This window comes from Vanessa atalanta, chromosome 12 (assembly GCF_905147765.1).
Source record: "Vanessa atalanta chromosome 12, ilVanAtal1.2, whole genome shotgun sequence".
NCBI classification, from domain to species: Eukaryota; Metazoa; Arthropoda; class Insecta; order Lepidoptera; family Nymphalidae; genus Vanessa; species Vanessa atalanta.
In genome coordinates this window covers 2,462,777-2,479,560 of record NC_061882.1, presented here as the reverse complement: position 1 = coordinate 2,479,560, position 16,784 = coordinate 2,462,777, and the positions used below count along the sequence as shown (strand labels likewise).

At 29.8% G+C, this 16,784-nt stretch overlaps 2 protein-coding genes across 2 annotated transcripts in view; one reads left to right on the top strand and one right to left on the bottom strand.

The window, feature by feature from the left end:
* LOC125067973 (acetylcholine receptor subunit alpha-like 1) overlaps positions 1–16,784 on the top strand; it is a 237,563-nt gene that overhangs the window by 21,506 nt on the left and 199,273 nt on the right. The window lies entirely within an intron of this gene.
* LOC125067975 lies at positions 4,302–5,086 on the bottom strand. The gene has a single exon (XM_047676927.1). It carries the CDS (start codon positions 4,956–4,958, stop codon positions 4,344–4,346), a length of 615 nt encoding a protein of 204 aa, XP_047532883.1. The 5' UTR covers positions 4,959–5,086; the 3' UTR covers positions 4,302–4,343.

Genomic DNA, 16,784 nt, shown 5'->3' with positions numbered 1-16,784 from the left:
TTTGCCGATAATGGTTGTATTGTGGAATAAATCTAGTAATATTTTATTAACATATTCGCAGTAGAATCACTTCAAAAAGTATTACAGGCTTGGAATGAAGCGTATGCATACTGTTCGAGACATATTATTTTAATATTCTCTAAAAATAATTTGTATAAATTATAATTTTATAAAAAACGCGTTTATTTAAGAATGTTTTCTTGTTAAAATTTTTAGCTTAATATGACTGTAGAATTTTGAAGCAGTGGTCTGTATACCCACCCATGCAGTGTGGGTTACCGTTCTGGTTCCTTCCGCCTGATAGCCGATTTGGTGGGCTTGGTTTTAATGGCCACCAAGTCACTTGTTACGGCTCCTCAGTTATTTTATGTTGATTTTCGGTGATTAACCGCCACTACTCGTAATTCGGGATGCAGATCAGACATCGACCGAAAGTGAACGCGGATAAATCAAGACTTACTCATGTACTGTTAATGTTTTATTACAGAAAATGAACCTTAATGCCCAAGCAGTATTTTTTTTACATGTTTTACAAAAAGGTACGTCTTATTTAGTCCAGTACGTACAATTTTCGCATATAATTTTGAATGTGTTTTTTTTATTTTTATATACCTTAATTTGACTGGGTAATATTACTACTGTTATAATTTGACTATGCTGGAGGCTATCCTCCCTGTATAAAAGCTTTCAATCGTTTATAGAAAAAACTACCAGACAGATTAAAAAAATCTTTTGATAGCCTATTGATCGAGAAAAGTTATAAAAACCATAGGCAACGGTGGCACAGCCATTGTTAACGTTACTGTCAGATCGGAAAGTAGAATGTAATTTCTATAATTACTAGTCGTGTACCCGATGGAATATCCCTTCAGTAAATACGGTAACGTTGGTCTTTCAGTAATAAACAGAAAAGTACCGATATTCATGTTCCTAACTAAAAAATTACGAACTTCTATATTAATTCACAATTTCTTCTTTTTAGGTGATGAATTTTAAAAAACGCTTAAACGGCTTTCTTTTGCTCATAAACAAAAGCCGAAATTATTTCCATTAAACTTCCATAGGAAATTAATTTTGAAAAATTTATTACTGCTTACTTACGTTCCGTCAGATATTTTTGTGATTTTTTTTATCCTATTAGACATACCGGCTTAAGCTGTGCGTCGCTTGTCATATAAGTGCTACAATAAATACTTCAAATTAATATTAAATATCCAGCATGAGAGTTGCTATAACACTAAAGTACTATTAATTATTTCATCATTTATAATCACGTATTTAATAAATTGCCTTATTTTAAGTACTTTAGAGCTCAATATGTTAATTACAAGCAGTACGTGTATTTTTTTTTGATACCACATGGATATATTTTTTGTTTCACCGATGTAAATTATTTTTTATATTTCGATATTAAAAGTGGATTGAATATTATTGACTAAGAATACGAGTACCTACAGATCATAAATTAAAATACATTCAATACTTTTTAAACAGTGCAGGTTTCTTTTCAAGAAAATATTTGTTTTGCTGTCTGTACAGATGAATCATTACCCTTACGAACATTTTTTTTTAATTTCTGCAAGTAATATACGAACAGACTATGAAGTGAGTTCGTTGATCTTACTTGAGTTAAAATGCTACAGATATCGATGACAAAATATTATTTTCATAATGATTGTAACACATACACCGTTTTACTTAGGTCCGATAGATTTATTACGCTTTCAGAGTATAAGTCGATGTGGCTAAGGCTTTACGACCCAAGATTTACAAAACTCATTGCTGACTGTCCGCTACTTAGTGGCAAGAGACAAAGATCTTTGAGGATTTCGGGGATAAAATAAATCTTAAAGCAAATACTTCTCGATAGTTTTGTCTGACATAATTACGGTTACCGAGTACTTTTTATCCGCGGTCTCGGGATTTCGACGGTCGTTATTCGAAAGTTTTTCTATATTTAACTCTAAGTCGCTTCTCGGGACGAACGAACAAACTGAATAAGTATAATAGTTAAAGTTCGAAGGATGTCGTTTATAATTATTTTGTTCGGTGAAGTCTTTTAAGCGTTATTAATAACTATCGCGAGAGTTTGAAGCTTCATCCTTTGGATGGGGATGGTCAATGATTAAATGAGGGCTTTGTGTAGTTTGAATGAAACAGATCAGAATTTTTCCTATCAATTTTTAATATTGATAGGAATAGATTCGTTTTCTGTGATATTTGACGGAGTTTAACATTCAACTGTGATTAAATTTCAAGTATTGTTTTTAAGTTGTGCCTTGTTTATTGAGTTTTTAATTATAAGCAACTAATGTATCCGGTAAGTATAGAAATACCAAAGAGATTTTATTAAATTATAAAATCGGATTTTGTCCAACGAACAATACATTGACCTCGCGAAGTTTGAAACTTGCTGTTATAAGAGTATCTTTACTTCTCGTGTTTGTTTAATTTTTTTTTTTTTTCGTTTTTAAAATGAATAATATTATTTTGGATATATAACACTCTTGTTAGTATTATTTTTATGTTTTTAAAAAAGTAAATATTAAATTCATTCATTATAACGGACTCATATTATAACTCTGATTTATCTTCTATCTTGATTGATGTTGCTTAATTTTTTTTGGACTTCCGAAAGTAAAGAAAAAAAAATAGGATCGATTTTTAAATACACACTGGGTTTTATTAATAAACTAGCTACCCAACCCGGCTTCACACGGGTACAATAAGGATATACAACTTTTGGATTGAGAAACATTTTTCTTCCGGCTATGAAAGTGAATATTCTTGTCTTTTCTCTGCTATAATGTTCATATATTATACATGTAAATCCTAAACTCGATTTAATCTGTTTATTGATGAAAACCGCTTTATAATTTGTTGCCGAGTTCAGACTTTATTTTATATTACGTAAAGAAGAGACAAAATAATTTAATAAAAAAAAGCAACGACACAAAATCACACGAACGGGGCTGAAATTGTGAGTCTATCGTAAAACAGGGACGCCGCATATTTCATTTATAATTACCGGACTACGCGTCACACGGGGTCACGTAAAGAACCCAAAATACCCTACATTGCGGTGACCCAAAGAGCTCCTCCGGGATCACATGGACTCTGTGATATAAATAATATAACAAAGCCTACATATATGCAGTAATGTGTAATATTTCAGTATGTTTAAGTATATTTATATACAATATAAGTTACATAAAACAATACTGCATTATTGCTTTATAAAAAACTTTAAAATGTAACGTATTCAGTAGTGGAGTTACAAGAAAATAATGAGCAAAAGACTTTTCTAGGAGAAAATTTGTAGCTTATGTTTTAGTTAAACATTAACGAAGTACTTCTTACAGAGCTATCTGTGGGCGATGGCGACTACTGAACATAAATTCGCCATCTAAATTATGAAAAATATCCTGTAACGTCCAAATAAATTGTAAACACAAATTATGCAAGTGGAAACTCACTGGCGTTTGCCCGAATACGGGCCCGCATTTACATTTTAAATTAATTTTGATTAAAACGTAACCTTTTTAAAAATTAAGCCAAGACTTTATATAGATTTTATTAATACTGTCATTTTATGTCATCGTAAAAAGTAATAATTATTATTGTATTAATATTATACAAACTTAATTTATTAGTGTGTAGTTTAGTGTGTGACGTAATACCAAAATGACTTATGATAAAAAAATAAACTTAAAGGAATCACCATGAAATTTGTATTTTTATAATAACAAAGATGATATTCATAGTAGATGCGTAAAAAACCTTTATTATGAGTTATTAGTACTATAAGAAGTAAAGTTTTATTTTAAGAGCGTTCATTGTACCTGATAGCTGACTGGCGCCACTGATTCTGAGTGTTTGCCAAACCGTCGTCTCGTGCACGCATACAATTTGTAAGCTTTGTTCATAAAGACTTCGATTGCTACTTGCCAAGTGTAAATTAATTTGATCATTACATCAGACAAACTTGATTTTATTATTACATTTATAATAACTGTTTAATTGTGAAATTGAACGTTTCGTAAAACACTTTATTTTGCACATTGCCTCGTTAATACGTCTCGCTTTTTCTCCTGTTCGCTCTCATGTATTCCCATTTGACATTCTTTCTTATGAAGTGGCATTTTATTTTTACGTCCTTGTCTTTTCGAATATTTCCCGTTTCCTCGCGCCCCGCTGTAATTCCGAAGAATTTCCAAATACTTGGCAGTATTTCGTACGTGCGAGACGATACTGGCAATGGTTTCGCAATACGAAATAGAACTGAGAATGAGAAACAGGAAAAGGATGGTAACAACTTTATTTGAAGGAACTTTTCATCTTGCTTATGTACGGTCTACATTGGCTTGTAAAATATTTGAAATAGTACAGCTATTGTATGGCAGCTCAGCGTTTTTTAATATATTCTTCAGATACTCGCGGAGCTCTTTTGCAAACAAAATTGTCTCGTACGATACTGACCTTTTCACTCTTAATAAATTTGGTAGTATGTGCACCGGAGGGAGTACTTCTTTGTTTTGTGACTTAAGAGATTTTCTTAAAGCTAGTGATGCATTAGTCGCAATTGATAATTCTAAAATATTTGCAGCATAAGATGTCAAAGATCTTACACCATTAAGTACTATGAAAAGGAAAAGCGAAAAACTAGCGATTAAATAATTCTTTTCGGCTCTGCTTAGAAGTACCAATTTTTCATATTTATTGAGGAAGTTGTTTGCGATCAAATTGTGTATATTCTGTAATGGTATAAACATCCCCAGATACACAACGAAACTGAAATACACGCCGACTAAAAGGAAGTAATAACTTCTATGACGTTTCAGAATATTATTCATGTGCCTGGCTCTTCTTCTTAAGTCGTAAATAGGGTTCAACAAAACGACGATTGCAGCCATCTGTATGAGGAGTAGGCAACCGAGAATAATACAGCTGGCGTCCATTTTCTTAGATGAAACAATTAAACTGCTTACGGTGACATGATGAAGATGAGAAAGTAACGATAGTAATAATTATTTATCCCATTCGGAGTGAACTGAACACGAATCTGTTAATAATTTGCATCCTGCCAATTTAGTGTCAATTATTGGACAAGATAAATGTCATTTTTAGTTTTTCTATTTTGTAAAATTTTTCGCACCATCGACAGAAGTGAGGATTTCTAACTAGCAAAACATTTTAAAAAAAATTTTTAGTATACAAATATGTATATATATTTTTTTCTAAACTTTGAATCTACTTTGGATTAATTATATTATTATTATAGTTAACTTAAAGGTAAATATATGTTTAAATCGACCACGATTGAACTACTTACATAGAAAGTTTGCATAGAAATTGATTGTGATATGAAGTAATTCAAGATATATTTTTATTTATATTATAATGACTACAAATTAATTTACGCCCCTGCAAGCAGGTGCTTTAGAGTTTCAATTTCATCAGGCTACATTATTTTTCACATGAACTTTCTAGAATATCAAAAGCTATATTATGAATTATTACGCTTGGTATTTTACGAATTTCATAAAATGCTTAAATACATCAAATTAGTCCGAGATATACGCGCTGATGAATTTGTGGCCTTCGCTACTATCTCAAGTATTCATATTTTATCTTCATAAATAGTTAAAAAAGTTAATCAAAATAAATTACATGATGCCTTTAACCAAGAGATACGACGTAAAGCGTGCGGTATGATCTACACGCACTTGGGAATCACTAATTAGATGTGGGTTAGATGTGGGCGTGTGGAACACTTGCTCTGGCATAACTACTTTTATTAAAATACATGAATACTAAAAATAAAAGCCAAGAGATGTAAAAAAAAAGTTGTAAGAATTCTATAATTATTTTGTCCAATTACTCACGCATAGACTTGAATTATAAATCTTAATAAATAAAAACGAATGTTTGTATGTTTGGACTTTATACGATCCTAAGCCGATTCAACCGATTATGATGAAACTTTAGTAAGGTATTCTGCGTAAGCCAGTGAAAGCCCTAACCTAAAAACAAAAACATTTCTTTGTATATTACTCCTTAATATAAACTTTTTATGTTGACCTTGTAGTCGAGACTGTTAGCTAGTCTTTAATAAACCAGTCAAATCAAGTCGGTCATAGCTGCTGCGAAGGTTATTTAGTAATTAATTTAAAGTATAATTGAACTTTTATACTTGCCAATAAATAAAAAAATATATATTTGTTTTTTTTTTTTTATTGAAGTATAATTAAATATATAAAAGTCATATTTTAATATCTGTTCTTTGCGGCTGAGTCGTTGTAAACATCAATGTTGGTTTGTAAGATTTTTGCGAAATATCATCTTTAGATAAAATTGCATGTCTACACATTAGTTCAAAATCTAACAAGCGAGCTACAATAATTAGAAATTGTGTAACTCGTTCTATTACTATTAACATATAAAATGCAATAAAAGAACATGTAAAGCTAATTGACATTTTTGTTAAGTAAAAATTCCAAACTAATTCAGAGTTATTAATACTATTCAAGAGATATCCGTAATAACTTTTCTCCCAAGCTATTTCTAATAGCGTATTCGCTATTAAGGTCATTGTAAGGAGTAAGATAATATTCGAGGGAAAATTAGTATTTTCCTGTACTTTACACCAACAATCTCTTACAAAATATGGTTCCTTTATAGGTTTTAAAAGAAAAACTATGAATACTAGTTCCACGTATAATATAATTCCTACGAATGTATTGAATACGTTAATCATTTTTAGTTACTTCTTTTGAATACTGAGCCTTTGAAATTTTAATCTCCGGGCGGTTTTCTACCGAATTAGATGGACTTTTTGTCTCCTTCGTCTGTTTTGCTTTACGAATTGTTTTACTTGGATCTTTCTTCGGCGTTATTTTGAAGAATTGTCGCATAATATTATGTTCTTCTTTATTGAAATCGATAATTGATGGCCAATGAATAGTTTCTTCGTCATCAAGGAATTCTCCTATTATAAAACTAGACTCTTCTGGTTTTAGCTCACGTTCATTCGATAATGTTATATCGATCAATTCATAGTTTGCCATTAAATTCGAAAATTCATATAGCTTGGCTGAAAATTTAACATAATCGGATAGCCTTAAGTTTATAAGAAGTAAAAACAATGAGAACACACCAAGAATATAGTTTCTAGAAGCGTTAGTGGCTGTTACTATTCTTATCAGTTTGTCCTCAGCCGTTTCAATTGGCTTTGATAAGTTTGATGATTTTAAATCATTAAGAGTTTTGACGGGATTAACAATACCAAAACTAATGACAATAAATCCGAAAAATATCGTTAAACACAATGCGAATGAATTCGTTTTAATAGCGTCTGTTAGCGTTTTGATATTCTTTGACAGTATAATCACATCTGCAAATGGTAATATCATTAATAAAATGATTACCATTTCAAGTAAATTCACTAATATTAATATTGATGTAGGAAAATCTAGAATCAACATACCACTGGAATTTGTTTTAAATTTATATCAAGATAACTATTTACTTTCACAGAATATTTGATTGGTAATATTAGGAAATCTGTCATCAATAATTTTATTACTCAAAATATATAGATAACCACGAAGTTCTTGGAAATAAGGTCTTATTAAATTATATTTTATCTAAGAAAGTTTATTAAATCTTAGAAAAAAAAATCGGGATATATGTTGTTTTACAACATTTTTGTGCAATAAATTCGAGTGTTCTGTTGATGAAAAAATCTTTTGTCAACACACTTCATTCAACGAAAACGGTTACTCTAAGTGTATGTAGGTGCGTTTCTTGATTGAATTTGTTATCAACCTCCCTCCGTGTATCGAAAGCGGGTCTGGTAACAAGAAGCCTATTTACCTTTCGATATTTTGTGAAACAAAATAACGAAGAAAGTACTACATTGCGTAACAAATATTTTATCATGAAACATATGTTGCCTCAGACATGTTCTTTCGCGAGTACTTCAAAAAATGAATATTATAATGAAATTGAAATTAAATGAAAATTGTTTTTTTCTAAAATTCATAAGTTTTACAATGAATAAAGGAAAATAATTATAATTATATCGTTTATACTAATTTATTGGCTTTCTCAAATTTTCTCTGTTCTGCGGTTAGAAAGAATGCGATGGAGCAATGTGTCCGTCTCTCTCGCACACAACACGTGCTACACAGGTGTGCCCTTTCCTTTATCGCTACCATTATCTATGTCGATTCAATTATTTTGAACTGTTGACTCAGCGGGCTGTATTTTCAAGGTTTGTTGTTAAAACGAGCCTTCGCGGTCCGAATATGTAATAGATGGGATGAAATTTAATTACGCCACCTTTTTATTGGGTACGGTTATATTTATTAAATAAATTTACTTAACTATATAAATTTTAAACTCAAGCAGTATTATATATTATTATTTATTTTTTCATATGCTGTAATAAAAGTTTATAAAATATTTAAGAATTTAAATAATGTATTTAAATTAGTGGGTCTGTGACGCATCTGTTGGTTTCAATAATTTTATAGATAAATATTGTCATGAGAAGAATTTTAATTAAAATATAATGAAAACAAAAATACACAAAGGATTTTAAAGTGTAAAATGCGATTGTTTATCACAGATAGCACGCTAGATCGCAATACATCAGCTGGTAAATGGGGTGGGTCGAATTACTTGCTTCAGCATTTTAATAAATTTCCACTGAGTTTAACACGCCGCATATTTTATACCAGACAATATCGTAATTAAAATACGTAATTAGTAATATATATTTATATATATATATGAGTACGAAAACAAGGGACTGTTTAATAATATTTACTTTTCCATTGTTGTGTTTGTATTATGTGATTTAATTACAGATCTTTTTTTTATAAATAAAACAGATTAAATAATAACAAGACTTAATGTAAATGTTTTATTTTGATTAAAGCCTGTTAAATTATGACAATTTTGTCAGGCAATCAGGCAAAAATATAATACAGACTATTCAATTCCATCACAGAGCTATTATTTTTTTATTAATAGATAACTATTCTTTTTTCATCAAAAACGATTCTTATTATGAAGTAAATTAAATTCAAGAATGTAACACTAAAACAATTGGCATACACTATGGCAAATTTTAGCCCAAAATAATCCCTAATACAAACTTATATAACTACGAATCCAACAAGGCTTACATTAATAGTCCTTCCTACAGGAGTTAAATTCTGTAAAATGGTTCAACTAAGTTTCGACTTACGCTCAGTGAATCAAATAGATATTAACTTATTAGGAATAGTATAATTGTCTCCGATGTAGGTCAAATATTATGCGTAGACATACTATTAGAAATAATATTATTTACGTTACGTTACGTAGAGACGACATCGAAATAAGAATATATTTTAATGGGACAATTATATTTTACATGAAACGAATAAATAACATTGTAATGTTATTATATTTACAATCAATTTTACTAAGAGTCAAGATGGCCAACTTTTTAAGGATTCGTGAATCTCAACTGAAGATTGTGGGTAAGACCCGCTGATTTGTGATCTGTTTAATTAGTAGATTATTGATTCGCTGGTGAAAAACAAGTATCTTGACAGTTTCCGTTCAAAATATGGCAAATATATGTATTTACCAACCTGCATTGCAAACCTTCTTCTCAATAGGATCGAATAAGTAGAGTACCATTAACAAATATTCACCTCTTTTATGCATCATAATTATCTTGAATTTAGAAGTTATGGTTAGTCGCTTGACTGAATCCAAGGATTCCAAGATAATGTTTCTGCTTGTTGGTTGGTTGACGGGATATTTAGGCGTAAGTGTGGTAGCATTGAACGATTTGCTTAACGAAAAACAATCCCTCAGTCAAATATAACAATAAATACGTATTTAGATGCCGTGGTTCTATTTTATCGCACTGGAAACCCTCACAATTTATTCCGATAAGTAAAAACTGCGTAAACATGAGAAAAAAATATTTGTAAGAAACATTAGAGATTAGACATGCGTAGAACGTTGAGCGCACGATCTCGTTATTATTATGTATATGTGTGTGTGTTTTATTATAAAGCTACTTTGTGCTAGATCTTAAGGCTTTAGCCGTATATAGCTCTCATGTTTCTGAGGATAAATGGGCGGCCGGAGCGTGACGCGATTAGCTAAGAAACGTGGTACAGTTAGTTTATTTCAAGATTCATATACAACTCTCTAGTGCCATTACATTTTTACAAATATCTTCCAGTTGTCATCGTGAGAAATATTGTACATTTCACAGTGAATTTTAAATTAAACGTGTTTTGTTAGTGATCGAATGCTTTAATTGAATTACAACTAAATATTTTATTATATAAAGGTTTTACAAAATTTTCGTACGAAGTTCACAATACAAGCACAATATTTTTTTATATTTAATTTATAATAATGACACATAATGGTAAACTAGTTCAGAAATACTGAAATTGCTGTCGGAATAAATAAAATTGGCTTATAGGTTAACTTCATTGACTACGTTCGAATTTATTCTTACTGAACAGCACCATATGTTTGACAAACATTGAACTTGTATCTCTCCTACGTGTATCTTTCCTATTCCCTATATAATGTAAATGCGATCGATATTCTGTTATTTTAGATGTAAAAACTGAGCTTGAAGCGGTCTCACGAGAGTCATATTTTCTTTAGCTTTGGCTATGTATGTATATAAAAGTAAGGTAAAGTTATCGTAAGAGCATGGTTATACGTATTATGTTTTAATATATAAAATTCACTATCTTTTTGCAATTTATTTAACAATGAACTTGAAATGAAATAAATATTTTTCAAATACAGTCAAATCAAAGCCATTGTGTATTTACATTATTTTAAATAACATAAAAAATATCGATCAAGAAAAATATATTTTTATTCTAATAATATAAGATAAAACACAATATCAAAGGAACTAGACTATGTTAACTTGATTCTACTAAACACAAACATAGCATGCAATTTTTTCCAGGTAAAAGGCAGGAGCTCGTAGCATTACGTAGCTTTAATGCGAATATTGGTTGTTCAACGTTGTAGCTGTTATCGATACCGAGCTTAATCTTAGATACTTAGATTATTTTTGACGTTTCATTCTGCGATAGTAACTTCGTATTAGGGATGAAAGGTTCCCGAATGAAGAACTTTCACGACAAAGGGACAAAGGTCAATCATATTACGGTTCTTGTGATGTACGGATAAAGTCCGATATTAAAGAAATATGCTGCCTCACAGAGGAAAGTATTCGATAAAAGTAGGCGACCGGCAATGTTATTTGAATATAAATAAAGTTACTTGCGTTTGCTATTTTCTCTTCTTTATCATAGCATTATACTCAGTTTTATACAAAAATATAAATGAAAGTAATTTAAAATTGTGACTTAGTAATTACTCATGCACGGAAGATTATATAAAAAAAAGGATTCTAAATTTATCTCGATTCATAATGGAAAGATTTAGGCTTTATATAAAACTTATTCAATTAGTATATTATTTAAATCTTCTAGCATAATAATCTTATATAAAATATACTTTAAGTTTGTGTTATAAAAATTTTGAGAAACAGTATAGTTAATGGAATTTACGTAGCTTTGTCTACAAAAAACATTGATTCAACATGAACACTTAAGAAATTAACAAAACATTGTATTAAATAATAACTATAGATGTCATAAAGACAAATGTTCCAAAAACTCTTTCAATTACTTGGCAAGGAAGAGATTAATACCGTGTATGAGGACATTTTTGTGTTCGAAATTTGAATAAAAATATTAATACTTGTCATGTGAAGTTACACAATATCATAATATATAATGTATGTTTTTATGTAACGGAAACAGTATTGACATAATTTTAATAAAATTCAAAATGTATAATCAGACGGTGTAATAAAGAACAATTTATTTTATAGAACCTAATAAAATGGTAAAGTATGTGGTTATTCTTAGTCTACGTGCGCTACGAGGGACGTAGGTGTTTGCTACGACCGCTACAATTTACTCGTAGGCCAAGATGAGATACGGTAAGTATCTGTCTCGTGCACATGGTACACGTGAGTGGGTGTTTCAGCCAATATACAGATCATATAATATGTATGTACTATTAACCTTAAAGTGATTTTATGTAGTATCTTATATATCTTAATGAAAATCAACTATTACGGTGGTTAATTAAAATTAAAATGATTTTTGTAAAAAAAAAAATCGTGTTGAAGATCACCTGAAATCAAAACTACACCAAATAGTTGTCTTTTTTATATTCTTTCTTGTATGTTATAAGTATTTATTTACCTACGTTATCATTATCTATTTGTTTTTTTACTATTTACGGTGAAAATCATAATGTAACAGATATACGATACCACCCTTAGGTGTTATAAAAAGTATTGAAAGGTTGATCTAAATAATTCATAAGATTCATGTTTTATAAACATAACAAGGTTCGGAGGCTCGCCAGGACAGGGTTATAAGAGAACTTACCCGAGGCTGTTACAAAACATCGAACGAGCAAAGTTTACTTATGAAACTTCGTACGTTGGAATACATATACTTAGACATACCTGATACGATGATCATTTTGCGATTCACGTTTAAAAAGGATCACAACCTTGCATGTTTAAGTGTTTTTTCTTACAAAGTTATATAATTGAAGTTTGGGTGAAGAATACGTTTTATGAGTTTGTAATTCGTTTTTCCTTATCCCATTTATTCGGAGTCAGGCAGTTTGTTTTTCTCTTTCTCTTGACTTATAGCCTAACATGACATTTATATTGAGATTTTATTATGACTTATTCGTATCGAACGTGGGAATGAAATATTTTAGTTATAAAAAAAATATAATGTTAAATCTTACTATTATCTACAAAGCGTTAATTTTTTTTATAGTATAGTTTGTTGGAAGAGCTAAGTTGTCGCCTGATGGGAAATGGATAATGAGCATCATCGCCAATGCGCCATCAGACTTGGGAGTTACGAAACAACAATATTAAGTATAGGTCTTTAGCGGTAGTATATAATGAATAGGTAATATTAACTCAGAAGTAAAAGAAGTTCAATTACTAAATTATGTTTAATATTGTTTGAGCGATATATTAAGATATAAGCGAATATATAATATGAGTGCTTATATATTTAATCGTCGGTTGTAAAATGTTATTAAGTTTCGATTATATCCATTTTGTTTCAAACTGTTGTAAACAGACTATTATTTTTCTCGTCCTTCGCAAAAATAAAGTTGAATCGTATTGGAATTCGTCTGTCTTTCGTTTATCGAAACAATTTCGTACGTATTTTTGATCAAGGCGCTGCTATATAGATTCTTGAGTTTAAATCTCGTTTGCGAATGAAAAATTATTACAGCGGAATTCTATTCAGAAACTTTACGTTAGATTATTACTGGAAGTTCTCTTTGCAAACAATCACGCTCTGTGGTTTTTGATAAAGGAAGTCAGGTTAGCTTCTATTTTATGCTAAGGGTAATATTTCGAAACGTATTTTACATTTTTTTGTTGTATTTTTTAGTTAATCAAATTTTGCTGAAATAAGTGACGTAGATTGTTATTTGATAAACGATATACATTTTACATATTATTTCGTCATAATAAATTGCAAGGTGTCATTTTCTGATTGATTTTATCGAAACATTATATACCTATCGAATGATTTGTTAATGTTTATCAAAGTAATTTATATTTTGCTAACAAAATAAAAGGTGCTGGGCAAAGTAGTTTATAGTATATATTGTAAAAGAGGTTCGAATCTATTTCTACCAAGCTGCACCAGTGGATGTTGGTGTTAACAGCCATGGTGGTTAGACAAATTTAAAACATAATCTAAGAACATGGATGCTGTACTTTCTTAGACTTAAACCCTTTATGTTCCGTTCAGATATTATATAACACGTATTTTGTAGACCAAGTCATATTCTAAGTTCGATAGGATTTATTATGTAAAAAAAATTGCGTTATTATAAATAAACATCAAATTTATTTTCTAGCGTTCAATATTCTTTTCTATAAATATATTTTTCATTTCATCTCATTTTCATTGAAAGAAATAATTAGCTATTATTTTTGTTTCAAGACGAATACTCCCCTAGCGGTGTATAAGTATTATAAGCAAGAATTGTGTCATTTCAGTTCTCAAGTAGGCGTCATTTCTGTACCCAAGAGAACTCATCTGTCAGTTTACATATACTCCGGGGGCAATACAAGACCTTTATACATTTCTCGTCCCTCGTCAATCAAAAGCAAATCTAATCTTGGTTACTAAAGGCTTGAGTCAATTACATTTTAAACGCTAATCAAATTAATGTAACACTTCATTTAAATTTTACTGTAAGGGTTTTGAGGTCGAGATAGAATTTTAATTTTTATTACGATTCATATGTACTTTATTGCTTTTTTTATTTTATTGTAAATTTTCATTTCTATATTTTAAATTCAATATTCTGAATATACCCTTAACGATATTATTTATAGTATTTGGTTTTGACTACAACTCTTGAAAATCTGAAGTGAATTGTGAAAATCGAATCTTAGGTTAAATTATATATGATTGTAAAAATTATGAATCCTCTTTAAAATAAAATAGATTAGAAATTTTATATAATCTTTATTTTACAAAAGTACTATCCTCAAAACACATTTTTATTTGGACTCATATAAAATAAAAATAAAGGCTTTTGAAATAAATCATAAGAAACGGGCATTTAGTAAGATGAATTAGCACTGAGTTGGCTTGTTACGTAGGGACGGATATTACTCGGATCTGTAGCGATTTATATTACTGGTAGTCTTACCTTACCCAAAAGCAATACTTAAAATAGACACCTATATTAACTGCTGGGATAGTGAGCCGGTTAAATTAATTGCTCAAGAGAGGAAATGTCTTCTTAAGATTACTTTCTCCATTGAAGATTACTCTTGACATAACAGTCTAGATCTCGTTTAATGGAAAACATATATCCAATAAAAACGGTAACAGTTGAGCTTTGTATGCCTGCCATTTAATTTTTACCAGTAATATTTCTTTGATTTAATAACAAATTAAACAACATCAATTAATTTGAGCTTGATTTTCACCCTAATTATTTAATGAAAATGAAAAGCTAAAACGGCTACTAATAAAATCATATACCGATTTATTTTAAACCGATAGTTAAAGCCTAAATTTGCACTGAAACCTTTGAATTAGCAGCATAGTCTGTTTTGGGAGATTTTCGATTCAGTACAGTTTTTACAAGCACAAGTGCATTGTTTATTTCTTCGCTTCAATTGTCGTAGAGGATGTCAATCTGAGAAGACCGGATAGATATCAGGTGCATGAGAAATGGTTTTATGTGATCGATATCATCCTCAAAACTAAAAACATTATCAAGAATTTCGGCCTAAGTATTGACTCTGGAATTGTACGCGATAATCTGCAATTGTTCAATTAAACATAAAATCTACGACACAGTCATATTTATTTGGACTACAATACGAGGATTAAAGTCTTATTGTACTGGAGTTTGTTTAATAAAAAAATCCTTTATATGTACTAATATTATAAATGCGGAAGTAGCTTTATCTATCTGTCTATTGCTGTTTCACAGTCAAACTACTGAACCGAATTTTATGAAATTGGGTAACCAGCTTGAACTCCAAGGAAGGACATTTGCAATTTTTTAATACTCAATAACTGTTGACCAACCCCTAAAACAAGCCAAGCCGCGGGGACAACTAGTATTATATAGTAGTATGACGTAATACTTTAATTAATGTTTTAAGATATAAAAGAACAGAGTGACTTAATAAAGACAATGAAAGAAATTATTTTGTTGGTCTACAGCGTCAATGGTGAAAATATTCAGTAATTATAATAAAATTATAATACAAAAATACAAAGAAATTTTCTTAAACTTTATTATTACTATGTATATATCAATTTTCTTATAAAACCATGACAAAAACGCTACTAATGATACATACGAAATGGATGTTACGAAAAATCTCAACGAAGCAAAATATTCTACAAGTCACATTTTTCTCTTACAAACGTATTATTTACGCTTTATTTCAGAGAAAAAGGAACGCTGCAAGCAGGATAATTATTTTCAGGAATACCGGGAATTTTACCAGCAATTACCATATTATGTGATTTTCGTCGTGCGGCAAGCGACAATATACATTATCAGTATGGCTTCAAAATACAAAGTCCCATAACGTTAAATGTTCTTAATATTAAAACGCGCTATCGAAGTTCCTGACTTCGTGAGTATATATAACGTTTTCCACGCCATAGCACAATAGTTGCAACGTCAAAAGGAAATGTTATACAAATTAACTTTTCTTATTTCAAACATGATATTCGAAAGGAGGGAAGGTTTCAAATAATTTCATTAAATTATTTTTATAGTAATGGAAGCAATAAAAGTCTTGTGATTTTATTGTTACGAAACAACATAAGTATTTAAGTAAGATTCTATTCAAATTAAATTTAAGCACTCGGCTTTTAAACGGGACCGTATCTTTATTTTGCAGGACATTTCTATAACATTACAAAATAAACAACAATGAGCTTAATTTTGTAAGTATTAAGGTACATTGTTATTTATTACATTTAATAATTAATTATAAATTGTAAAGTTTTTAATATTGTCCATTATAAATTATATTCATGTAAACGTATTAGTATAACCGATAATTAATTACATCATGTTATTTTTCTTTCATATTTTCTCTAGAAGTATATTGAATGTCAATTTAATCT

What these genes read in the sequence shown, in the direction of transcription:
- LOC125067975 (XM_047676927.1), bottom strand. Translation starts at nt 4,958, where the DNA reads ATGGACGCCAGCTGTATTATTCTCGGTTGCCTACTCCTCATACAGATG.